Source organism: Schistosoma mansoni, chromosome 1 (assembly GCF_000237925.1).
Source record: "Schistosoma mansoni strain Puerto Rico chromosome 1, complete genome".
NCBI classification, from domain to species: Eukaryota; Metazoa; Platyhelminthes; class Trematoda; order Strigeidida; family Schistosomatidae; genus Schistosoma; species Schistosoma mansoni.
The window spans coordinates 16647924-16673514 of record NC_031495.1 but is presented as its reverse complement, the minus strand read 5'-3'; the positions used below and the strand labels follow the sequence as shown (position 1 = coordinate 16673514).

Below are 25591 nucleotides of genomic sequence, written 5' to 3'. Positions count from 1 at the left end.
TATTGCCACATAGGACTTCGTTTACATGTGTGGAAAGCTTATTGTCTAGTAATATAGAGTTACTAATTGTTCTTGATCTGTCTAGACTAGCTAACTACGAAATAGGGAGGTCTTTTTACTGTCAAAGTAGCTATACCTTAGTCTAGAGGATCACAGTCGGGTTCCTTATATCATACTCATACAAAGATGGTTCTGGTCCTAATGGGGTCAGTCTTATGTTCTCGATCACCGCAACTTCATGTTCGTCGCTGATACAACCCTAAATGCTATTTTACCTTTCTTATCTTAAGATATGGTAGGGATTAGGCGGTTAGTTTATTTTGCGTTCTATATGAGGAGCGACAACCATGGTTTTCTCCGTGCAGTAATTATTAAGTGGTTTTCATAGTGTCTCCGATAGGCCTTGTTCTTGTATGTTCAAGTTATTGTTATTTATTAAAAGTCCTGACGGTTGACCTTGGCTTGATTTGCTGAATATTAATGCTGACAGCATATTAGAGTTGCATTTTGAATAAAAAAAGGTCATCTACAGCGCTTCCTGTATGAAACTGTCCACAACCACAGGGAAACGCTTGGATTCTGGGAATGAGGTTGTTTTGCTCTATAACATGTACATAACCAGTCCTTTGATCCAATTTTTCCAACTGGTGCGCTCGTAGTTGGCACTGATTGCATATCTTCAGGTGCCTAGTTGTCCAAAGTAATTTTGTCGTTGTAAATAAATGTTTCAGGGATAGATAGCATCACATCAAATTGTATGGTAAAAGGTGTCTTACTCCTTTGCAGACATCGCACACTGCAATTATTGTCGTTCTTGTATTGCTTAAATTTGTGGAATCTCTCCACCCTTCTGTCTTAGTGAGATAATCAAGATTCCCAAATTCTCAGTATAATAGAAGTATAGTATCATCAATGTAGATAATCAGAGAATTTCTTTTGTACTTCTTTTTAAAAATAATATTCTAGATAAGATCAGTAAATTATACTTAGGATGATTGTTTAATATCGCTTTTTCTTATATCTGATAAGTGGAATTACTTTTAGCGGATTACTTTGTTTGTATACCAACTAAAGGGTAGTGTTTTAATAACTTCCTTATGATTGGTAACACTCGTTTGCTATTTATCTTTATGAAGTTAGAGTTGGTGTGTTATCCAATTGCCCTGATTTTCCTGTTACCCATTAGATTGTAGGTTAAAATGGATAGAATTTTATTTGTTGGTTTAGATAGTCATTATAAAGCGAGTGTTCACCAAGAGATAATGCGTAATATTATTCTTGTTGAATATAGCAGAATGGCTTTGTAATTCTGAGAATTTCCCTGAAGACAGAATTTTCAGGGATAGGGTTAATTATTATCCATAGGTCTGAATTTTTTTCTAAATCCCCTTTACATTTTCAGAACGTTGGAACTATTACTACGACTATAATTATATTGCCTTTTAGTACTGTTATCAAGTCTTAGTTCTAGTGAAGTCATAACGGCAACAAGTGACCGTAAATTATCGTAAACTAGTCATATGATGGGCTGATTATGTTTAAAGCAACCTGTAAATTAACCTGCGTTATGACGTTTTGTATGAAAAGAATGTGAATAAATTAATTGTCGGTTTGTGTAGATTGTTGAGTTTGAAAGTTTATATCACGGGCTGGCTGCAGTTATCCGAGGAGGCAGTGTACAGCTATTTCGTCATAGTACTGAACTCAGGAGTTCTCATCCACTACAGATCGAACCAAAAACCTTCAGGTCTCGCGATGAGCGCCTAAACTTCAGATTACTGAGTTAATAATCGGTGGTTCAAATTACTAACTCCAATCAATTAGTGATTTAGCATGTCTTTTTAAGGTTCGATCCCCTTAGGACTTTGAATCCAAACTGCTGAGGAGTCCTATACCAGGACGGAACAGCTGTTTGTTGCTTTCTAGCTTTCAGTAGTTGCTCAACTAAGGTTAGTCCTTGATGTGAATTGCAAAATTAAGGCACATGTTTGCATTCTATCACAAATTAGCCGAAGTTAGAAAGCATGTGCCACTGGATTTCTAACCTAATAACTAGTTAACTAGCGTCGTGGTTACTTTATGACTTAACTGTCCTAGGTTAAACCTTGGTTTAGATTTTGAATTCACACTTGAGTATTTATATTCAAGTAATAAATAGCTCTTCTTGACTACTTAGTTTTGTCTAGTAAACTGTTCAATGAGAATGGTTTTTTGTAGTCTTAGTGTCCTTTATGATTTTCATAATGACGAACACTTAGCGAGATCATCTAAACAGTTTATGATTCTCCATGTATGTCGTTTGTTCGATAGACATTTTCTTTTATTGCCCTTCCTGTTCTGACTCTATGGAATAAGTTATTTTTCATAATAAATTTTTTATACATATTGTACTTTTATGATTAATGCTTAACAAAAGCACTAGCACTTGGATCCATGGAACAGTGAGAAGAGGTTTCATGTGGTGGACATGAGTAAAAAGTTAGTGAACCTGTCCTGTGATGTTTTATAGGGTAGTATATTGAATTAAAATCATCACTGGTTGTTGGTGATTTAAGTAAACGAGGAAATTGAATTTCACTTTCCTTCATTTTGATAATTTGATCTGATCTGTTGGACGGATTGATATGATTAAAATTGCTAGTGGCAAGATTTAAATCTTGTACACTTTGAATATAAGATTTTATTTCAGATTCACATGGAATCATGTGTAATGAATGATATAATGTATTATGGGATTTTTGTACACTGTATTCATTATTAGTCTTATTTTCACTTTTTTGACATATTTCATGAATTGATGCAGATCTTTCAATTTGCGTTGCATAGGGTTGTTCATATGCTTCATCATAAACCGTTGGACTATCTCGTTGATGTTCTAAATCAGTTATACGAAATCCTTCGTTAAATGAATTATTTTCATCTGTTTCATCATCTCTTGCTGAACTACACTGTAGCATATCATACGAAACTAATGAATAATTATTTGGCAAATTTAAGTAAAAGCTCTTATAACCATTATGATTTTCATCATACAAAACTCTTTTGCGTTTATGATGACTTCTAATACTGTTTCCATAATACCGTGTATTACGATCATATGATCTTGGACTCATATTAACTCTATGGAATGAAAGTGTATCCCAGTCAACATCTTTTGCACTTTTACCTAAAATTAGAAAAAAAGATTACAAGTAGCAATAAATACTCGGATTTTAGTTTTTCATATAATTATATACCAAACTTCTTTTGTAGTAAACTAAACTGTTTATGATATTACTATAATGTTTCTTTTAATGGTAAGTCCTTATCTTAATCCGTTTTCGACTTTCATGACTGAATTTTGATCAGCGTTTATTAGAATATATACATCATGAACGGATTGTTTCTATGTAGCCATTTTGTAATAGGTTTTAAAATATTTTAATTGTGGTTGGAAATAGAACACAAGATGCATATTTCATCCTCAATTAGGATCGGTCAGCTAGATGTACCTACAGCCTGGTGTTGACGTCTAGACTGAATCGGAAGATATTGGATTCGAGTTATAGTATAAACATCAACGTCGCAAGTACGTCCAGTTGAGGAATCCCAAGCAGAACAAACTGAGCATCCCGGATTCCACTGATAGCCACATTTCATCTATTTTATTACTAAAACTGTATAAAATTCATGAGACGAATTAGATAAATTTAAACCGCCAAATACAAAAATCAAGTTTGTTGAATTAAATACAACGAAATTTAATAATTGAAGCAACTTCATGTTTACATCTATCATTTAGTATACTCTCATTAATTTCTTGTTCAATAAAGTGGGAAAGATATTTATATTGAAGATAGGAATTCCCTTTATGTTATTTTCCAGATTGCTTTTTGATTTGTGTGTCTTAAAGATTGTTTTCTCCATGAACTGGCATTAAGTAATCATTAAAAAAGCCCATAAAGAATTAGTTAGCTGTTCCATTTATTATTTTGGGGTCCATACTTGGTAGTGCGTGCTGATTACCACATATTGTTTTGGATCTAAGACTAAGTTCTCAGCGAGTATGAAATTCAGAACTTTACATTTTAACCATCAGTTAGCTCCTGAATTGCACAATGTGACCACCATTCACTAATGTTGGTGATTTACTGTCTCACTTCCAAATTGACAGACTATACCGATTCATAGCTTGGGTTAATGTCAATGTGTCTGTTGATTGGTAATTGATCTGATAGCCGTGCATCTAGTAATCCTCTGGCATCCTTGGAGTTTCCCCGACCCAGGATTCTGACGTTTCTACTGAATAAAGTAGGGGTTGAAGACGCCATTCAGAATGACAGTGGAAGGTCTGTAATTAAATGCTCCAGCTTGGAGAGCTCAATAATATATATATATATATATGCCGGTTCTAGGCTGGGATAAGGAAGGGGTGGAGCATGGGGTTGACAAATACATCTCGTAGAAAAAAATCTTATTAGAAAACACTAGCCAGAAAGGTCATTTAAGCCCTTATAGACGCGATGATAATTCAAAGGAGTTATTAATTAAGTGGATTTATGTAACTCATTTTATGAAGCACTAGTTTATTTAATTAGCTTTGAGCCACATTGTGTGAGGACTAATGAAACTACCATGTTGTTCAAACTAGAGAAGATAGGTGGGATTTGACCTGCTGGTTGAGAGCCGAGTGTTTTTTTTACTAATAAACCGTTACTGAATTATTCCTAGAACATTAAACAATGGAACGCCTTTTACTCAATATTTGCAAACACAGCTTGCAAAGTCGATATATAATGTAGTAAAGTTAGGTTTATTATGATGATTAGCCTTTCTTACGTAAGTATTTATTGATTCTATTTCGTTTAGCCATAACATTGGCTTGTTTTACCAACGTATGAACTGCGTCTGCGAAATTTAAATGTGCCTGATTTGTACGTTGCTGATATGTATTGTATGCACATTTTCTATAAAATACTCCCCTCTTTCTTTCTTCTTCTATTCCTCTTCTACTTTTATCTGAAAAATTATCGAGTTTACAAAGTTTATCATATATGTGATTTGGTGTTAAATACGGATTATCTGTTTCCGGTGGATGAGGATAAAATGTTAACTTTTGATTTTCGCTAGAAATCTTATTCTTATGATCATAATAATTATTATTGTTACTATGTTGACTGATTGCTGCATCTGGCATATTTGTGTATACTTTAATTTTATTCGTATGAGAGTTATATTGAACTTGTGATGTAGTTTGTGGTTTCTGATTGTAATTTGAATGTGCATTAGGATAATATGTATAATCTGTACTAGTTGTAGTAGAGAAAGAATGAATTGATTTTCGTGATAGATAATAATCTATACTTTGTACATCATCTCTCTCATCATCATCGCCGTTATTATTATTATTGTTATTAAGTGCATCAATAAGGCCTAAACTTTTATGAATATGTTCTTGTTCAGTAGAAGATGTCTTATTAAATTTCTCTTCGTCAGGTGATGTAATAATAGTTTGAAAGATTTGTCTGGTATTAATAATATTATCATTATTGGCAGTAGTAGTAGTAGTAGTAGTTCTAGTCACTTCGCTAGTGGTTTTCGATATTTTTCTCATATATTTATCATTATTATTGTTTAACTGTTGTTGTTTGATTTGATTTAATTTTTCTACAAGTTCTTTTTCGTGCTGTTTATATTTCAATGTTTGCTCTTTGTAATTATTTTCTAAAGGAATCTGCAAGGAAAACAGAAAGACAATTATTTTCGATAGTTTGTGTACTTTGAGATTAGGCAGTAGATACCTGTGAATTAGAAATTCTAATCAAACTTATTTTACGAGTTTTATGAAGTTTTCTTCACCTATCAACCTACTTCTAGTGCGGTCGTGCGTGTGCACTACTTCGGTGTCCTGTATAGAGACGAAGTAATTGTCCAGTACTCTGGGGGTTTTCAATGGTATACCATTTGAGATTAGTCTGTGATGAATACAATAATTTGCGAATTACACCGTTCTCTACAAAACCCTTTGAACTATTCACACATATTATTGAGTACCAATCATGTTAGTTGTATTATTACCAGAAATTATTTCTCATAGTTTATAAATGGTTGTTAATTTAGGAACAAATATGTTCGTTAGTAATATTAGGTTTAAGAACGATTAAAAAAATGTTTCACTTACATGATCTATTTCCATATTATTAATGGATCTAAGATCCACTTTACTACCATAACGTGAATGTTCTTTACTGCAGTTGGGTAGACGATTTGCGGGATGGAATGGACTGGGGATAAAAATAATGATAAATAATTAAAAAAAATAAGGTTATTAGAAATGAATTGTGTCAAATATAAAAACTTAATATGGTGCATAATCCTTTACAAAATAGTATTATTTTACGAACACGCTTCTAGTTGAATGAGCTATGAAACTTTATTTTTTAAATGGATTTCTATCACAAGCAGATGTCAGTTGGAGAATCGTTAGAACCATCATGCATTGATGGGCAACCGTTTTTGTCATGGTTTTGATACTTTAGCATTTTCAATCTATGATCTCGCATATAGCAACTGATTGATAACATCTGATGCACTTATATTATAAAAAGTGATATAAGTTGAGAACATAAACTATTGTGTTTGAAGTCATTTGTTCTGAAAGCTTTGAGTTCATTGTAAAGCTTAAATACAAAGAATTCTACAACATGCCAAAATCCTGAGATACACAGTCCTGTAAAATATCACTAGGATGACATAATGGTTTAGTTCTTAATTTTTAATAATCTCTCCATTTAGTTTCAATCTATAATAGAAAATCATTATTTTTATTATTTATTTTGGCTTATCAGCAGTGAAGATATGATATAATATAGCCACAATGTTTTCGTCGATATTTCAAAAGAATCATCATAATTCTTCAATTTATCTTTCACTTTGATAATTGACTATTATCGTTTACTGTGTTTCAAGAATAGGTAACGATAATTTTCTTTAAAATGAGAAGGTATTAAATTTAATAAACTGTTTATAGAAGTTATTCACAAATACAATGTAAAATACATGCTAACTTTTAATTAATTAATTTCCCCTTGTTTCCTAATACAGTATAAACAAAACATACAACATATTCAAAAATGTTAATAATATAATATTGTTTTTGTTGTGTCCGGAGAAGATTCAATTAAGAATAAGTTCTGGGAACTATTTATGAACTGTTTATATATTTATGTTCTCGTGGTGTAACTGCTAAGTGACTAGATTATGTATATTTATATTCCTTTTATCATAAGTTTCTATTTGACCTAGTGAGTACTGTTATACAATTTACTATTCTTAAGTTATTCCCAATTTATTAGTTACAGTCTTTCACAATCACAGATATTTCTTGCTTGAACTTGTATAATTGTTATTTTCTATTTCATGGTGTGATATGGTCTGACTTGCTTGTATATATACCAAGTATTTCTGAGATATATGATTTATTTGGTTTAAGCTGGTATTGATGTTCTGGAATCAACAGGAAGGGCTAGGCAAGAAGAATCAATAAAGACTCTAGGCTTCTCGTACCGGTCAACACGTCATTGATTTGTTACAGTGTTGGGATTGGATAAGTGGTGTTCTGATTGACGATCTTGTCATGTGATAATTAACAGCGCAAAAGTCATAACACTTTTCAAAGAAAGATAATGTTTATCAAGTTAATACTTACATGAAGTTGTATGATTTTATGACTAAACATTTATTGATGCTCAAAACATAAATAATGTATGATAGTCTGTGTAAGTTGCTATTAACTTATGAGTTAATATTTCATCTTATCAGTTACTATAACCTTACAGAGACATTTTGGAAACCGCAAACACATGAAATCTATAAAAATGATTATCTTGTGAAATGTATATAGTTTCAAAGTAATCAGTCTTTCTATCGCCGAGGTTTTCTGATCTTATTGTCGTGTAAAGACATTGTATCGTATCGCAAATTTCCGGCTCATTTAGTGAGTGAATTATACTTTATATAGTACTTTACTCTCCGATTGTTATCTTTATGATAATTCTGTTTTCTAATTGATAGGAAATAAAGCAGTAACTGCAACGACATTATAAAACAAACGAAAAAGGACGGGACACCGAGCCACGACATCCATCATCGTTTTGAGTATGGAAGAGTAATCTATTAGGTTAATACAAGAATAAAATTGTCTGTTTATTGTAAAATTAGTTTGAATTTCAGACTGAATGCAAGTACAATACTATTAAAACTATGAGTCACTGGTTGGGTGTTTCGTCATAATATAAAATTCCTCAGTTTGCAGTTCAAATTGTCTTTGAATTGATCAGTCGTTACACATTTTTGCTTTTAAATAATATGTGATATAAAAAGGGATAGATTAAGTTAAACTTACTCATGTCCTAACATTTGAGTTAAGCATGCTTCAAGTATAGGTTTCTGAAGTGAAAATATCAATTTGTTTAATAATAAGTACATATAGAGAAAAACAGATATAGTTATAAAATATTCTGTTTAATTATAATTGGACAATTATGTGATTATCATGATTCTAAACCTACTATAGGATATTACTTTATTACTATTAGTACTGTTACAATTTAAAAATATAGTAATAAGTCAATATGACAATGGTATTTCTCTGTTTTTATTGATTTTACTAGTATGAATTAATCACACTCTATTGATTTCACTCTATGCAGTCGGATATTGTGGTTAGACATCACATAGCATATGTAACTAAAAGTCAATTCTAAGACTTAGATTACTGATTGATAATAAATAGATATCCAGTTTCGTTTTATTTCAATTAACATATTCTAATTTAAAAAGTAAATATTTTCATTCAGCTATATGGGACGACCTAGTTATTAGTTTACTGGTTTATTTCTATGTGTTTTCATGTAAACATGATACGATCATATAAAAAAGATGGAATGTGACTGGCACTGGAATCTAGGATTGGCGTTTCGTCCTGTTCGAGACTCGTCAGCTGGATTTATCTGGATCTTCACTTTGACTCTTAGATGGGACGAAAAGTACGTTCTAAATTCCAGTGCTCACCAGATTTGATTTATTTCACATTAACTTGTGTCATAATGGGTATATCGAGGCAATCCTCACAGGATGTCCGTATGCTATACCTAGACTGATCAAATTTCAGTCGAAATATAAATAACGAATTAATCCAAGCCGTTTCAGAGTGAATCGATACGATCATAATTATATGCACTAAATGACCTCGAAGGTCTTACTGGTTTTTGGTTGGTTAGCATGTATGATGTATTTTTTTCAAGGCTTGTTCATGAATAATTATACATGATATATCTTATTGGTTGAAGTTCATTGAACAGTTTATATACATGGAGAAAAGGTGTATTATGTTAGTTACCATTTTTAGTCTTAATTCCAGTGTGCCTAACTAGTTCCTTTCAAGGTTAATAACGCTTGTATGCGATCACTAAACATTTTTATGAGATATATTTTGTTGAGGCGTTCAATTTATTAAAGTCACAAGTACACGACATAAAGTATTGTTTTAATTCTGTGCCAAATCTTAAAACACTCACAGATAAACGGAACTCCAAAAGAGTGGATAGGTAGTTATAATTTTACTACGTCAGTTTATTCTATATAAAAACAGACTTTCGATTCTGAATTAAAAGAATATTTTAAAGAAGGAGTAACACGGGTTTGAACAAGAGTAAACTGTTCAAGACGGTAATAGTTAACTTGAAATATCTAACTGGACTGACGTCTACTTATTGTTTCATCAATTAATAGGAAAACAATAAACTAAATTGTATCACTGCTGGTAAATTTTCTCGCAGTATTATTTTGTGATGATTCTCAAGCTGATGTCAGTTGATGCCGGAAACAAACTAATCTTTATAATCTAACTATATATAAAGAATTATTACTAATTGATCATTGAGTAGTAAGCAATGTCATTTTGTTTAAGCCCAATAGGTGATCGAGTTTTATTAGTCATATTTGAACTGTGGCCATCACACTAATTTACTTAACGCTTATCTACTTATGTTAACATCATTCCTATAGAAGGTCGATTACAGTCCACTTTGCTCAATAGTAAATGTCTCTGGTCGACGTGTTGGATAACGTCTGTCCTTGTAAATAGCATCAATCCTTGGAAGGTTACTAAAACTTATCAACTAGTAAAAAATCTGAGAACGGGGTCTCTTGCCGACTGTCTACAACCATTTAATGTCAATTTAAAATGAAACCAATAGAGCTTATCTGTTAAAAATGAAATGTTTAATATCACATTTGCAATTTCATAGTTATTTTAAAGTATATTAAGGAATAGTAAGTGGTATAAATTGGCAAATAAGAAACTTACAGTATTCAATTGATGTAAATTCTTCTTATTGCCAGTGGATTTATTCATTTGCCAATTTTCATAAATCAATAGTCCAGCGTAAATTTTTCCAACAGTAAGGCGGGTAAATGTATATTCTTTAATGAAATAAACAAAAATATTACACGAAATAATTTCAATTTATAACTACTTACACTGTCCCTTAATGTATATTAATAAATTGTAAATATTGTTTTGTTTTTATCTTGATCTGCTGATAGAGATTCGTTGAAAAAATTTTCTGATATGACCACCAGACTAAATGGTTATACACACTAAATTGTGTATTAACCAAGAGTTGTGTGCTTATTGATAATCGATTAAATGGTATATTTACAATCATGTAGAAATCGATGTTTCGTTTCAATTCACGATAAAGCTTGATAAAAAACCAGTACCTGTCGGTAACAAATATTCCACTTCCGACATGTTTGAACTCCATCGATCGTAACTACCTACTAGTACTACAAGAACTAATGTCGAAGTCACTATTGATTTAAAATTTATGGTTTTGTTGTAGAAGTTTCACGGAATGTCTAATTTGTAGACGATATTCACCACAAATTGTCATAGGTTGTTTGTCTTGGAAAATGCTTTTTGTCACAGTTCACACAATTATAGATATACCTTTGAAGAGGGAAATTTTACATTGATTTTCAAGAGAACAAAGATACCATCCGGGCATTTACACGACGTGAACAGTACAGATCAATAATGTGGCGCAATCACATAGGTAACAAGAGCCTTAGCGAACTTTTGTTAAGGTAGGATAAATATTGAGATGTAGTAAATCAAATATTTTTGTTAGCTAGGAAGTTGTTATCATAATTTAATGACTGACTTTCCATAATAAGTAACGGATTAATTCAACATGACACTTATTTGTATTCTCACAACTTTAATCATGCCATAAGACTAAGATTTAGTCATTTACATGTTATTACTAATAAGTCCTAAATAAACCTGTATTGAAGCGAGCATCGACAAAGATTTGACTAGAATAACATGATTTCATTTTGTTTAGCTGGGTTTTGATTAACTGCTGAAAACCTATAGTATTTTAAAATTAGATTTGCACATTGAACTTAACAACTGAAGTTGATTGGAATTAAGTATATCATCATGGTAGATCAATGACACTAACAAATTTAATAAAACTGAAATGGTGTCTCAAATTAACATCACATGCAAAAGATTATAGAATACCAAATCAGTAACACAGATCGTAGAGCTGAAACTTAACTGATTATACAATAAATAGATGAACACAGGTTAATGAATATTAAATGTAACGTGAGTAGTGAGAAGTGACGGAGTCAAAATAATTAAATAAAAAGTGGTTTCTCGCTTACCGTACTTTCGCTAGACTTTTTTTATCTCCAATCTCTTCATACTTATCTGGAGGATCTTTTTCTACCTTTTATTAGTTCTACTAGCCTATCAACTGTAAATATCTTTATCGCTCTCTAAAATAGTATTTTTGGCGATACTATTTTGTAATTGATCAGACAAAAGTTAAAACAAAATTCGCATATACTCCATTCCATAAATCCTGATCTGATATCATCGTTTTCATTCTTGCATCGAATTGTGATAAGATAGTGTGTATGTTATGTCAAAGAGAAAAATTGAGTTGTCGATAGCTCAGACAAAAAGTGAAAGTCCGTAGGCATGATGTTTAATAATTTTATCAAGCTAAAGGGTGGGACAGTTTCCTTCATTCATCAGCAGTCTGTCTGAGATCGTAACAGCTTAGCAAGTAAACTTTATAAAATTTTTATTAGTTTAGATAAAAAAATATAAGTTACTTTGATAATTATCGTTGATATCGTTTTTAAATCCTTACATAGATTAAGATTTCATGAAAGTAATTCAAATTAGTCTTCTTGAGGAAGTGGAATTTGTCTTTTATATTAATTATTATGCTAGGATCATTTTATCGGAAGAAATCATTTTACAGGTATGCTGATTATTCATCCCATTGAATATACCTCACGTATGTAATAGCAGACTTATCATATTTCTTTTTCCATTTTTCAAAATATTCCTGGATATCCTTAGAAGTCAGGCTTTTCACCTGCTTTATTATCTTCGTATAGACCAAGTACCACCGCCTCGGGACCATTTTGACTATGAGAAGTCACAAGGATTTAAGTCTGGTGACTAGAGAGAGTTATCTAATGAAGTAATCAAATTACTCCAAATTTTGCATGACAAAGTTCCTGCTACATGACTTCATGGTTTTGCTGTACAGAGTGGTAAACATATATATTAGGTGGAAAACACGCGGTTTGCTCACATAATCCAATATTTTAAAATAATCTTAATTTACCTGAATCTGGTGGCAACAATAAGTCTAATGACCGTTTCGCTTGTACGGGCCATAATGTTTTAATGGTTTCACGTAATTCAGCATCTTTAATATCCATAAATTCAGCTGGAGCCATTTTAATACCTAATGATTCTCGAACTAAAGCAAACAGTGTTGTTGTGAAATGTACAGTTCCTGCACTATCTAATGGCATATTCATACGAATTAATTTCTGTACAAATGAAATAAAAATTAGTAGTAATATATGTAAGAATTAGTTCAGTTTGATCGAATATAGTTCTGGTAAGCTAGGAAATCAACCAGCAGTTGTAATTAATAACTGATTGTAAACAATTTTTAATATTAATTAAAAAAAAATAATGAAATTAATAAACAGATTCACAAAATTTTGTTCAAAAGTCTCGTTGCATAAATGTTTTTGAATCACGTTAGAAAATCTATCTATTAAGTTAGTATATATTGATAACATTAAAATGACTTGATGGCGAATAAATTGTTTGGGTCATTAAAAACTTTAAAACTGAATAAGCCTAAACATGAGCATAACACGTTACGGTCAACAACATACACACTACCATGATGATTCACTTTTTGATAGACTAACCATTGATCTCCACTTTTACCAAAGGATTATCTTAAGAAAGATAGAGATTCAACAAATTATTGCTTTGATAACTTATATTTATAATGAGGTTGCTTATCACATTTATTAGTTAAAAATGCGAACCATTGAATACCAAATCAGAGGTCTGATTGTCAACCATAAGGCGTGAACTCGATCTCTTGGAGGTCGTAAACATTCGCTGTCAAGGAGTTTGTTAATAGGATGAAATAGCTGCCCAGAGCTTTCTTGTTTTAAACGGTTATATAACCAAGTTCAGTCCCTGATTTAAAACTAAAATATTTATCTAGATTGAAAACTTAATCACGTCAGCTTATGCTAATTGTCTTACTCACTACATGGTTGACCGCACGAATCAAGATTTTCTATAACAACATGGTAGTGTCCTAACAAGATTTGAAAATCTTGGGTTTAATCCGCTACGAAAGTTACCAATGCTAAATTAACCACTGTTCGAGGTTGTCAATAAATCTTTTGATGAAGTTAGTTTGTACTGGAAATTATCTAATTCATTTATTACAATTTTCATACAGTTAAATTAAGCGTCATGAACTCAAAAGTCTAAATAGTTTCACCCATTAGTTGGCACATAGGTGTATGGTAAGTATTTTTTTATCAAATCAAAACATCCATCTTACACATCATATTACCTGCTAAATATAGTAGTAATAGGATAAGTAAATAGCACAATCGGAATAAACATGTGATTATTCACTGCACAAACAAAACATTTCTTGTTAACACTAATGAAATTTATTTCTATGATAGAATGTAGTTAGATGAGCTTCTCCCTTTTTTTTAAAAAAAGGATTACACTATTTTATATTATTATGATGACATTAAAACAAATAGATAATTACAGAATTTCTGTCCAGTCAATAAAAAGCATAGAGAATATAAACTCTATTTTTATGAAGGAATTCTTATATGAAGATTGAAGATTTGTGGAGAAGTTAGTTTCTAAGTGTAGAAACAAGGAAATCTGTTCTAATATAATTTCTGCCTTGTTATCTTGTCACAACAAATATCTAACTAAAAATAAATCTTTGTTATGGACTGATAACAGTTGATGAAATAGTCGATTTCGTAACATTTCATCAATGCTTGATCAAGACCTTATACAAAATCAACCAAAGTGAAAATGAGTCAGTGACTTATAGTGAATATCCGATGACTTAAAAATGTGCATCAATGGATTTCCGCTCATCTGCTCAGTGATATATTGTTCACTGCATGACCTAAAATGGTTGGTGTGAGTGTTCCCTTGGGTAGTCTCAAATAAAAATGATTCGATTTCTTTGGTGAAATAATTTTTTATAATTTTTTTTTCAAATGGCATCAGTCTTGATTAACTTCACCTTTAAAATGAATAATCTTGGGTAAAACATTCTAAGATGTATGTATTTTTCATCTGCCCTATAATTCATGATAGTTCAAAATGCAAATGACTGGTTTTGTGTTTCAGATCAGATGCACATTTGTTACTGTTGAACCACACATGAATTTTTAAAATTTGATACCCATACTTTTATCAGTAATAACAATAGTTAACAGGATTACTAATATTTACTTTTAAAACAACTGAGGTTTGAACTTACCTTATACGCTAATCTGTATGGACAATTCTGACCAAATCCAACTGGAGGTTCTAATTTTCTTAGCATTTCATACATTTCTGTGTAATGTATTCTTCCCCTGTGTAATATAGAAGTTTATTTTTTAAAAAAGTGAAATAATTTCATATATTACTTTTTTATCTGACATGGTAATACGTTTGGATCTTTGTTAAAAGTCTTTTGAAAATGGTTTTTGGCAAAATAAAGGTCATTTAAAATTTATTTATTTACTTACAGTCATTTGATAGATGGTCGAGTGATAAGTCTTTTTTTCATAGAAAAAACAACTGTATAAGGAAAGTAGTCATATGTTTCATTGCACAACTATAATATGATTCGCAAAGATGGATATGATTCGTTAGCACATACCATTTTCATATTAAATAAGACATGAGTATCGTATAATGTTCCGAGTTATCGTAATAGATTAAGAATATTGTCATAGTTGAAATCATGAGTCAATTGAAGCTAGACCACCATAGAAAACCTGGAAGCACTGGACGGCCGTTTCGTCCTATTATGGGGCTCCTCAGCAGTGCGCATCCACGATCCCACACTCGCGAGATTCGAACCCAGGATTTCAACTATAAAAATACTGAAATCTCCACAAAACCCCTTCAGATTAAGAATAATTAAACTGTAAAAATACTTAAATTATGGTAAGAAACCTAAATCATATAAGGATATGAGATAAACTACAAATGATTTATTAAATTCATTTTTACTAGTGACATGTAATGTAAAAATTGAAAGTAAACAATTTTTCTTTTGTTGATGCAAAAGCTGTTTTCTCTCATTTAAGAAGATGTACTAATGAGTAGGACAGCAAGGAATCATAAAAAAGTAACCGGAAATTAACATTATTGCTTTTTGTTCGTATAACGTTTGTTCACTTTGAAGTTAGTTAATCTTCATCTTGGAATAATTTTAATTAGTGAACATTAGACAAATAGAAAGTGCTCAATAGATCCAACACAGCTGGATCAAAACCCATAACTTTCAAATTTCTTGTTGTCTAAGATATTCTTGACAAAATGGAACCAAAAGATTCTGAAATTTGTACAGAAATTCTAAATGTACATAGACTAGAACTAAACATCCATTTAGAGCTTTCTTATATATTATGAACTAACTAATATTTTTCGTCAACTAGTCAATATGTTTTTATCATCGGTTAGAAATGATAGTTGTTGGAAATCATAAGATAAATTTTCTTTTAAGTAATAAAATTACCGCAAAAAATACAGACCACTATCACATGACAATTATTACAGTATAAAATAAGGAAAAGTGAATTTCTTCAGTTCGAAAGTTATCCAAAAAGAGGAGAGTGAACTAAAGAAAGATAATTATTTTGAAGTAGATCATGATTTATTTATAGAAATAAAATGTAACAGTTATCATTTATTACCTTTGAGAAAAAGAGGACAACTATAAGAAATTTCAAATATTCCTGTTTATATTCTTAAAAATGACTTGTATACAACTTCAAATAAAAATATTATTCTATTAAAGCTTTAAATTAGTATTGTTCAGTGGTTTATTTTGTTGGGGTGATCCAGAAAATTTCTCGCAATAGACAAGAAAGGCTCAGGAAACATTAGGAAGCATTTTATCCAATCAGTGTTTGACTAGAAGTTTTGCTAGAAGCATCACGAAAGTGAAAAGTCACGTGTAGAGTTTCTGGTTGTCTGATTATTACAGTACTACTAGGTTTAGTAGCATTCCAGAATTTTCAGGAAAATTCAAGGACTTCTAAAGTACTATAAAAATCCTATATTTTCTGTACATGAATGAACCTTTGGAGTAAAGTGCTTCTGGCATCTTTTCTCTTGTGTTCAAGTTGCTGTATAGATTTAGCTTGGGGCTTACGAGAATAGCTTAGGATCTGAGTATAGCGTTTAATTTGCAAAACATATCAATTTTTAAAAGGTATTTTAAAGTAGAGTAAGTATATTAATGGTAGGAATTCTAGGATGATTAATTTCAAACAAGTAAATAGAAATTAAGATACTATTTTAAGAGAATTATCATTTTTGGAAAGGGGAAAATCGTTTATCAGCAAAATCTACTTTATCAATTAATGAAACAGTTATAACTTAGCTATTTTCAAGCACATATATGTATAAGAAAAGGATAATTCACATTTCAAGTAATAAGTTGATATTGTATATTAGACAATTCAGTATTAGCAATTTTACTCTATTATACTGTTAATCTTAAATTCATATGGTGCAGTTTTCAAAGATGTATTTACCTTAAACTTTATTGTCACTTTAAGAAAATCAATTTGAGTTTATGACTGTGAAAACTGATGGGCATTTATTGAAAAAAATGTTCTTAGTTTAGAATTAAATTAATAATTTCAATAGTTGAGATCATGAGTCAATTGAAGCTAGACCACCATCTCAACTATTCAAATTACTATAATCTCCACAAAACCCTTTCCGATATTGATCAACATATATTCACTAGTGACTGGCTTCAAGAGGCACTTCCTGGAGTTCTAGTGAGAAGCAGTGACCAGTGGAGTTCAACCACGTCTGTTGTGAGATAGTAACTCACTGAAGACAATGGTGGATGTGTCACTCAACTTCGTGAATCAGTTGAAGTTAGACATTAACACCCTTGGATGCCTGCTCAGTGGTCTAGATGTTAAGCGCTCGCACTCCAAACTGATAGGTCCTGGGTTCGAATCTCGTGGGGCGAGATCGTGGATGCTCACTGTTGAGGAGTCCCACAATAGAACGAAACGGCCTCCCAGTGTTTCTAGGTTTCCTATGGTGGTCTAGCCTTAACTGACTCATGATCTCAACTACTGAAATATCCAAAATCTCCTTCTGATAATAATAATTTGATAGTTAAGAATCTGGAAAAAAACATTTATACAAAAATTGACAAAATAATAAGCTTTATTTATGTGGCATTTTTCTATATTAAACTCTGATTATTGATAGGATAATAAAATATTTGATATCTATTCAAATTCCACTTGTTTAGTTCTTGTTTATTGTAATCTCATCGTTTGTTTTAATATAAAAACTGATTGTGGAGTCCGAAATTTTGGAAGAGCATAAGTTTACTCAAGGTTATAGATATGCCTTATTGACAGGAGTTAACCGATAAAAATCAAATGTTTTTCATGGTTTCACTGTGGTTGCCTAAATCCATGTGAAAGGATTTAGTTATTATCGTCTTAATCAAAATATATATAAACAGGTAAGATTGGGCATTCTATGCCCATTTTGTTAAGCTACCCTTAAGTATATTAATTTGAAGGGGACATAATAACAATTAAAAATCAGATTAATCACTACAGAAGTGTCCCACAATGGTTTCGTAACCTTGATTTTCAACAGTTCTCCGGCCTGTGTTAGTTCACCTTGAAAATTGTTTTTAAATTACATAAATTATTCTACGATGACATCCTTTTTTTTTTAAAAAAAAAATAAACACAATCTGTTTTATAACATCAGTAACATTTTCAACAGTAACCGTTAATAACAGTATCAGCTTGAGCTCCCTTTTTATGCATCGTTACATTTTAAATTACAATAGTAAAGCAAAAGGAAAAAGTTCAAACAATGATTGCTAATGATAATAATCATAAATTTTATTAAAACAATAGAGCCAAAATATTAAAATAAAATAATTATTTTCAACCTTATAGGTAATAGGCGTTGTTATATTATGTACTACTGATTGTAATTAATGATAGTAAAGAAGTTTTTATAAGCAAGAAAAAAGAAGTTAACTCAGTTGTGAATGTTAAAACTATTAATTACAAAAGTAGTGATGCTGATAATAAAGTAGTTTAATGCAGCAATGACAGTTATTAAACTTAAATTGAAAATTAAGGTCATTTAAAAATAAGCTAATGAAGAACTGGATTAACTACAGAAATAGCTGATGCTTAGAAATCAACAAAACATATTGATGTAGTAATTATGAATTTAGTCTTCATTACAGACTGATATCAAGAGGATAATATTTAAAAAGCAGAGGAAAATATAGAATTGGTTCTTCTCATTTGAGACTTTAATGGTTCACACTTTATCGAACTCTAAGATCTTCGAAATTTATGGTAATCACTATGCATCTTGTGGGTTAGAATTCAGTGATTCGACTCCAGCTATCTCCTTATGTAGTGTGAAGACAACCTACTGATATCAATGAATAACTGTCGTGCTTATGATTTCAGAATTCTACAATTTACTATTAACTATAACTTCAAGAGTTTACCTTGAATATAGCCATAAGTGGGAAAATTATAATCATTAAGTTAACAGATGATGTATTTATTTCGGGGCTTGAAGGTACTCGGTGTAATCCTGTATAAAGTCATGAATGTACTCCACTGAAGAGTCATAGACTTTTCTTTGCTTTTCAGAGATTCATTTCTTAACGTAAATTAACTTAAAAGTGAAAAACACTTATCAACCCTAAGCTCATAGAATAAAGAGATAAAGGAGAAATAAGCTATACAAGACCGTTTTAAAAAGCAACAGTTTAGCTTATTTAAAAAACACAACTTTATATTTCTTATGATTTAAAAACTATCAATACTACCTAGTTGCTCAAATCAGAATTGATGGACTGGATATCCAACCATCTAGTGCTTAAATCACTTAGCCACTATTTTGTAATACATTCAGTCATTTCACAAGTTGGGATTTTTAGTATAAATCCTATGATAAACTGCTATCCGTTTGGTGTTTGTTAGCTCAAAATGATTGCAATAAAATTTTTAATTTTAGTCCTTGTTTCTTGTTCGTTAGGCGGTTTGTAGCAGTCGACAGGAGACTCTGAACCTGAATTTTGTGCTATTTGGCATTCGTCACCGGGATATGCCTTTAATCTTGAGGGAGTTGATCATCCCTGTGGTGTTCGAACCGTCCTTACACATCTTCATAGTGTGATACGTAACGATTACGCTATTCGATTCGAGCACCAATTCCCATAAAATTTCAGATATATTGTATACGATGTCGTATCACTCAGACTAGTTGCTACATATCAACTTGATCGATAGAATTCGATCCCTACAATACATCAGAAAAATATTACACTGGTAAACCATAAACAAAGAAGTTGGTAAATATTACCGAGTTTTGTTCTTTAGTAATGTTCACATATATACAATTTTGGCTTGACACCAATGGTTCACTAAATTGTTGAATCAATGAATTTCAATAATATTTATTGCCATTTTGTTTGTCTACAGACCTGTGTGAATTCCTACATCGACAAATTAACTTAACTGGAACATTATAGAATGCTCACTTTGTTTCATGTCTTTCTATTTCCTCGATAATTAATTGTATGTAAAATATGGAGTGAATAAAGTTTTGCACATATATTATTGTTAATATATTGTCATTATATAAGAGATGGTATCAATAAATTTGGTATTTGAAAAAAACATCGAAAATTTCGAATGATACAAACAAAAAAATTGTGAAAATAAACATACTACTTATAGGAAGTGACTAATATATTACATCTGGTTTATTATTCTAATTAAGTTGATAATGTATTTACATTTTGCATGACTGTCTCTGTGTGTTTGTGTACGTATAACAGAATGATCTTTCATATTTATTTAGTTTATAAAGAGCAAAAGGAAGTATATTTAGGGAAGAAGTATGTAAATAGTAGCATTATTGGGAGCTTATTTTTTTTATTTCAAATGTATATATGTTGAAAAACAATGAAGCAGTTAAACATTTTTCTGTTTTTATAAGCTGTAGTATGATATATTGAAGGCGCGTGTTTTCGATAATGCTGCCAAATATTTGCTTGATACTTGTAATCGCTTCTTTTAATGAGAGAAAATATGTGACACATTTTATTATACATGTAGTACGATTCAGAGCTAGTATTTTTCAAGCTATAGTAGTTTAATTTCTATACTTTGTATTATCGATATCGTTGAGCTGAAAAAGTCATTTTTGTATTGGTTATTTGGATTTTACCACTGACGTTTAGGACTGCAATAATGCAATATCAAGGCAATCCGCACAGAATGTAGAAATACCTATAAGAAACTGATCAGTTGCAGTCCTAAACGTCAATAAGAAGGTTCAAACAACCAATACGAAAATGAATTAAACCTTGTCCGATTGCACAAGCTAGTGGTTATCTGGACTTAGTAGTTTAATGGATAACGTGGTGGAGTTTGAAGCGAACGGTGCTGTATTCGAGTCCTAGAGTGAACATCAACCCTGGGATGCAGTTACATCTAGCTGACGAGTCCCAAATAGGACGAACCTCATGACCTGGATTCCACGACTAGCCTCCGTCCATCTCTGCTTATAAAGTTAGTTATATTATTTGTTGTCACTGAAGCAATTTCGGAGGTGATTAGGATAATTGACTTTCAATCAAAAGGCGAAATGTTCGGATCTCGATTTTGCACATGTCGTTTTTAAGCAGTCAGCTAATATTAAAGGAACCCACAAAAATATTGTGAGGCAAAGTTGAATACACTAGCTTGTACTTGGTAAATAAGCTACATTATAAGACAAAATGACTGAGATTCAGTCAACATACATAAACAGATTTAGATTTATTTGAAGAGATGACCAATCTAGAAAGCGAGGTAGTGACTCATTTCAGACTATAGCATTGAAATTGACTGTTTTGCATATTCAACTTCTTCTGGTGTACATTTTAGCAGTATCAGAGAAAAGTGTCATACCATAAACGTGGATGACAATGAAGACCAAATTTTCTAACAAGAAATTTGGGTTATTCATTAAAAAACTAGTTATTTGTAATGGTACGCTTCTCACATCGTTAACGGTTTTAATATTTAGAGATATGTATCTTTTCGTGTGACATGAGTTCTTCAAGTTGTATTCTATGTAAAGTGAGAATAGCTATTGAGTATCGAACAAGAGGGAAATATCTTCAGTGCCTCTTCGCTCTTAATATTTCGTAAATCGATATTCATTTGTGATGAAAAATGACTTGAGAATCAATATTTATTACAAGTTATGTTGGATAGCGAAACGTTTATTTTTTCTAATTTGCTATTGAAGATGCTTTCATGAGTATTATTTTGAATCATTTATTGAGAAAAGTTAGACATATTTGAATTCAGAACTATAATATTTCGGTGTTTATCAAACTCTATTTTTCATAAGACTTACTTTGCACCTGGATCATATTCGGCCCATACACGTATGAATTCATCTAAATGATGTGACCCCAGTATAGATGAATCTCTTGTTAAATAATCAAAATTATCCATAATTACAGCAACAAATAAATTGAGCATAAGAAATGAGCAAAAGAAATTAAATGATACAAAATAAGTATAGGATGCATTGCTTCCACAATTGTTTGATGCACGATTAACACATTCTTGTCCATATGTACAGGCAAGCATTATTTCTTGCCATGATTCACCCGTAGCGCAACTGAAATAGTGGAAATAAGGATTATATATAAAATTATGGGAAAATTATTATTGTTTGGCAGTTTGTGGTAAAATACATGGGATATTCGGTCTAGAATTCACAGATGAGACATTCCTAGTATAGTGTTTCCTTGCAAATTAGCAAAGGTTAAATGATCGTTAAAATTAAAGGTGTAGAAAATGGTTAGAAAAACGAATATTAATATTAGAACATACAGATGAAAAAATATGGTCCAAAGTTTCACTCCAAATCAGTGTAACATTTTCAAAATGAAAACTCATGTGTCTAATTAAGACCCAAGACTATATTACTGTAAACTGGTAACCCAATAAATCCCTAAGCAGCTGTTAAGCGATCATTCAAGTAGCTCGGTGATAACGTTTCATGCTGTAACATAGGTTTACAACACATTGAAAGAATCAGCGCACTCATAGCTGAAGATACACTGTTGAATATTGCCAACCCCCACTAAATCTAGATCGTTGACTTCTTGATCATTACCCTCTATGAGCTAACGTTAAGCAACCTGTACCACGATTTCAAGTAATTTTGACTTGTAGTCATATGACTACTTTATCAGTCAGATTCGATTAAATCTAAGCGTTTAAAAATATGATTCTGGTTTCAACTCAGAGACAAGTTTATGTTACCCAGTTGATTTGTGGCAAATGTCTTGAGATAGGGCTTTACTTTTAAGGACTGATTCGCATTATCTTCAACGTTCAAAGGTTCACTAACTGAGTGAAACCCACAACGTTTAGTCATTTTTCCATACAGTATATGGTTGTTGTATATTACTTATGCCTGTTACCCTCATGGAAGAGCATAGGCAGCCCACCAGCATTCGCTATCCAATTCTGTCATCAGCAATTATTTCTAGTTGTTTCCAGCCGCTATTCAGCCTTTTCATGTCTGTTTGCGACTCCCGACTCAATGTGTTGTTTGGTCTTCCTCTTTTCCGTTTCCCTTCAGGGTTCCAAGTTAGCGCTTGCCTCGTCATGCAGTTTAGTGATTTCCTTAATGTATGCACAATCCACTTCCACCATCTTTTTCTAATTTCCTCTTCATTAGGAAGATAGTTTGTTCCCACAATAGGCTGTTGCTGATGGTATTCGGCCAACGGACAATGAGTATCTTACGTGGGCAATTATTTAAAAATACTTGTACGTTTTTTACGATGGTTTTAGTAATTCTCGAAGTTTCAGCTCTGTACAGTAGGACTGTCTTGACGTTCGTATTAAAGATTCTGACTTTGATGTTGAATTACGAACGGTTGTTTTGAGTTCCACATATTCTTCAGTTGTAGGGATACTGTGTTTGCTTTGCCAATCCTTGCCTGTAAGTCTGCATCAGATCCTCCTGGTTCATATATGTTACTCCCCAGGTACTTGAAAGATTCCACTTCTTTCAGAGCTTCATCATAGAGTGTGTTTGAGTTATTGTTCTCCTCTTGTATTTGAGGATTTCGCTTCCTCTCTTGTGTATGTTAAGGCCCACTGATGCAGAGGCTGCTGCTACACTAGTTGTCTTTATTGCTGTATATCAGAGTGCAATTTTCACAAAAGATCTCATTCCAAGCTTTCTGTAAATTTGTGTTTTGCATCTAGTACATCCGACTACCGTACGATGAACACAAACATAATGAACATTAGAGGATGGCTGAATTCGAAATTGTATTAATTAAAAACCTTTTTTTGCTTCTTCTGATGCAATAAGTCATCATTTGCATAATATTCAAACTAAACACTGTAAAATCAATCTATTTCAAAATGTAGATGGTTAACTATCTAAGTTATAATAAATCACTGTTCGTTAACCAGTTATATACTCAGTACGTTATTTGATTGTTTCAATAAAGTCATCTTTGTTTACATCACTAGATAATTGAAAATCACTTTAAACTAATGTACCAGTAAGCAAAGTGCATCGTCATGTTAAAACAGTTTGTTCATTAGTTACTTTGTAAAATTGGCTGATAGAATTAGACAAACAGTAGGTGGGAACTAACACAACACTAGTTATCACGAAATGATCGATTTTTATACTTCGGTATTGTCTTGTTTTCAACAATGACTGATCACTAAATAATGGGTGATTTTATGTTTGTTCGGTCTTTGGGCCTAATATAAATTTTGTAGAACAGGTTACGATATAGTCATTAGTCTAATTAACTAGACATCGGATGGCCTATGTTTGAATGCTATGTGGTTGAAATTAATCGAGAGAAAACCGTTAACTTAGATTTCATGTTAGTGTTTTTTCTCCATTAACGTTGACTCCACTGATTGAAGAAACGATTAGTAATGTATGATTACCGTCATATATAATAAACAAATGCTCTAAATTGGCTGGCAGTAAGTAAGCCTAATAGTTAGATCATAATTTTATAGACTGATGAGTGACCAAGAAAACCAAAATTTTCAAATTATACAATACTTAGTAACATTGTTACTTTCAAGCAAAGATGGATAGTGGCTAGCAGTGGAATCCAGGACGCACGTTTCGTCCTATTTAGGACTCGTCAGCTGGATATACCTGCATCTCAGAGTTGATATTCACTTCAGGACTCGAACCCAGTACCTTCCGCTTTTACTTTTATATTGAATAATTCGTATATAACTATGTCATTTTGCTATATCAAACAATTGTCGTTATTGACCAGTTATTCTGTCTTTGGATACTCATTTATTTAGGGTGTTTTGCCAATAATTTTCAGTTTTTATAATGATTATCATTTTTCAATAATCATTAAATCATAGAGTTGAGATCATGAGTCAATCGAAGCTAGACCACCATGGAAAACCTGGAAGCACTGGACGGCCGTTTCGTCCTATCAGGGGCCCCCTCAGCAGTGCGCATCCACGAACCCACTCTCGCGGGATTCGAACCCAGGACCTACCAGTTTCGAGCCGGAACCCTTAACCGATAGACCAGCTGGCATCCAACATGAGTCAATCTCCACAAAACCCCTTCTGATAATGATCATGTGCTCACTAGTGACTGACTCCTTGAGGTATTTCCTGGAGTTCTAGTGAGAAGCAGTAACCGGTGGAGTTCAACCATGTCTGTTGTGAGATAGTAACTCACTGATGACATTGGTGAATGGTTGCTCAATTTCGTGAATTAGTTGAAGTTAGGCATTAACACCGTTGGATGCCAGCTCAGGGGTCTATCGGTTAAGCGCTCGCGCGCGAAACTGATAGGTCCGTGGTTCGAATCTCGTGACGCGGG

The 25591-nt window shown here is 32.0% G+C and overlaps 1 protein-coding gene and 1 non-coding gene across 2 annotated transcripts in view; both read right to left on the bottom strand.

The window, feature by feature from the left end:
- Window positions 1–2702: 2702 nt before the first annotated feature.
- The window catches only part of Smp_020170 (voltage-dependent calcium channel), a gene marked incomplete at both ends in the record, with an annotated part of 167914 nt that continues 145025 nt past the window's right edge, over window positions 2703–25591 (bottom strand). The window contains 8 exons of the mRNA XM_018793451.1: window positions 2703–3166; window positions 4819–5713; window positions 6161–6263; window positions 8384–8427; window positions 10349–10464; window positions 12699–12909; window positions 14919–15015; window positions 22091–22360. Coding sequence (XP_018647963.1) covers window positions 2703–3166; window positions 4819–5713; window positions 6161–6263; window positions 8384–8427; window positions 10349–10464; window positions 12699–12909; window positions 14919–15015; window positions 22091–22360 — 2200 coding nt within the window. The remainder of the gene's footprint in view (window positions 3167–4818; window positions 5714–6160; window positions 6264–8383; window positions 8428–10348; window positions 10465–12698; window positions 12910–14918; window positions 15016–22090; window positions 22361–25591) is intronic.
- On the bottom strand, window positions 25229–25297 carry Smp_tRNA_00208_Pseudo_CGA.1.1. Its single transcript has one exon. It is a non-coding gene (tRNA).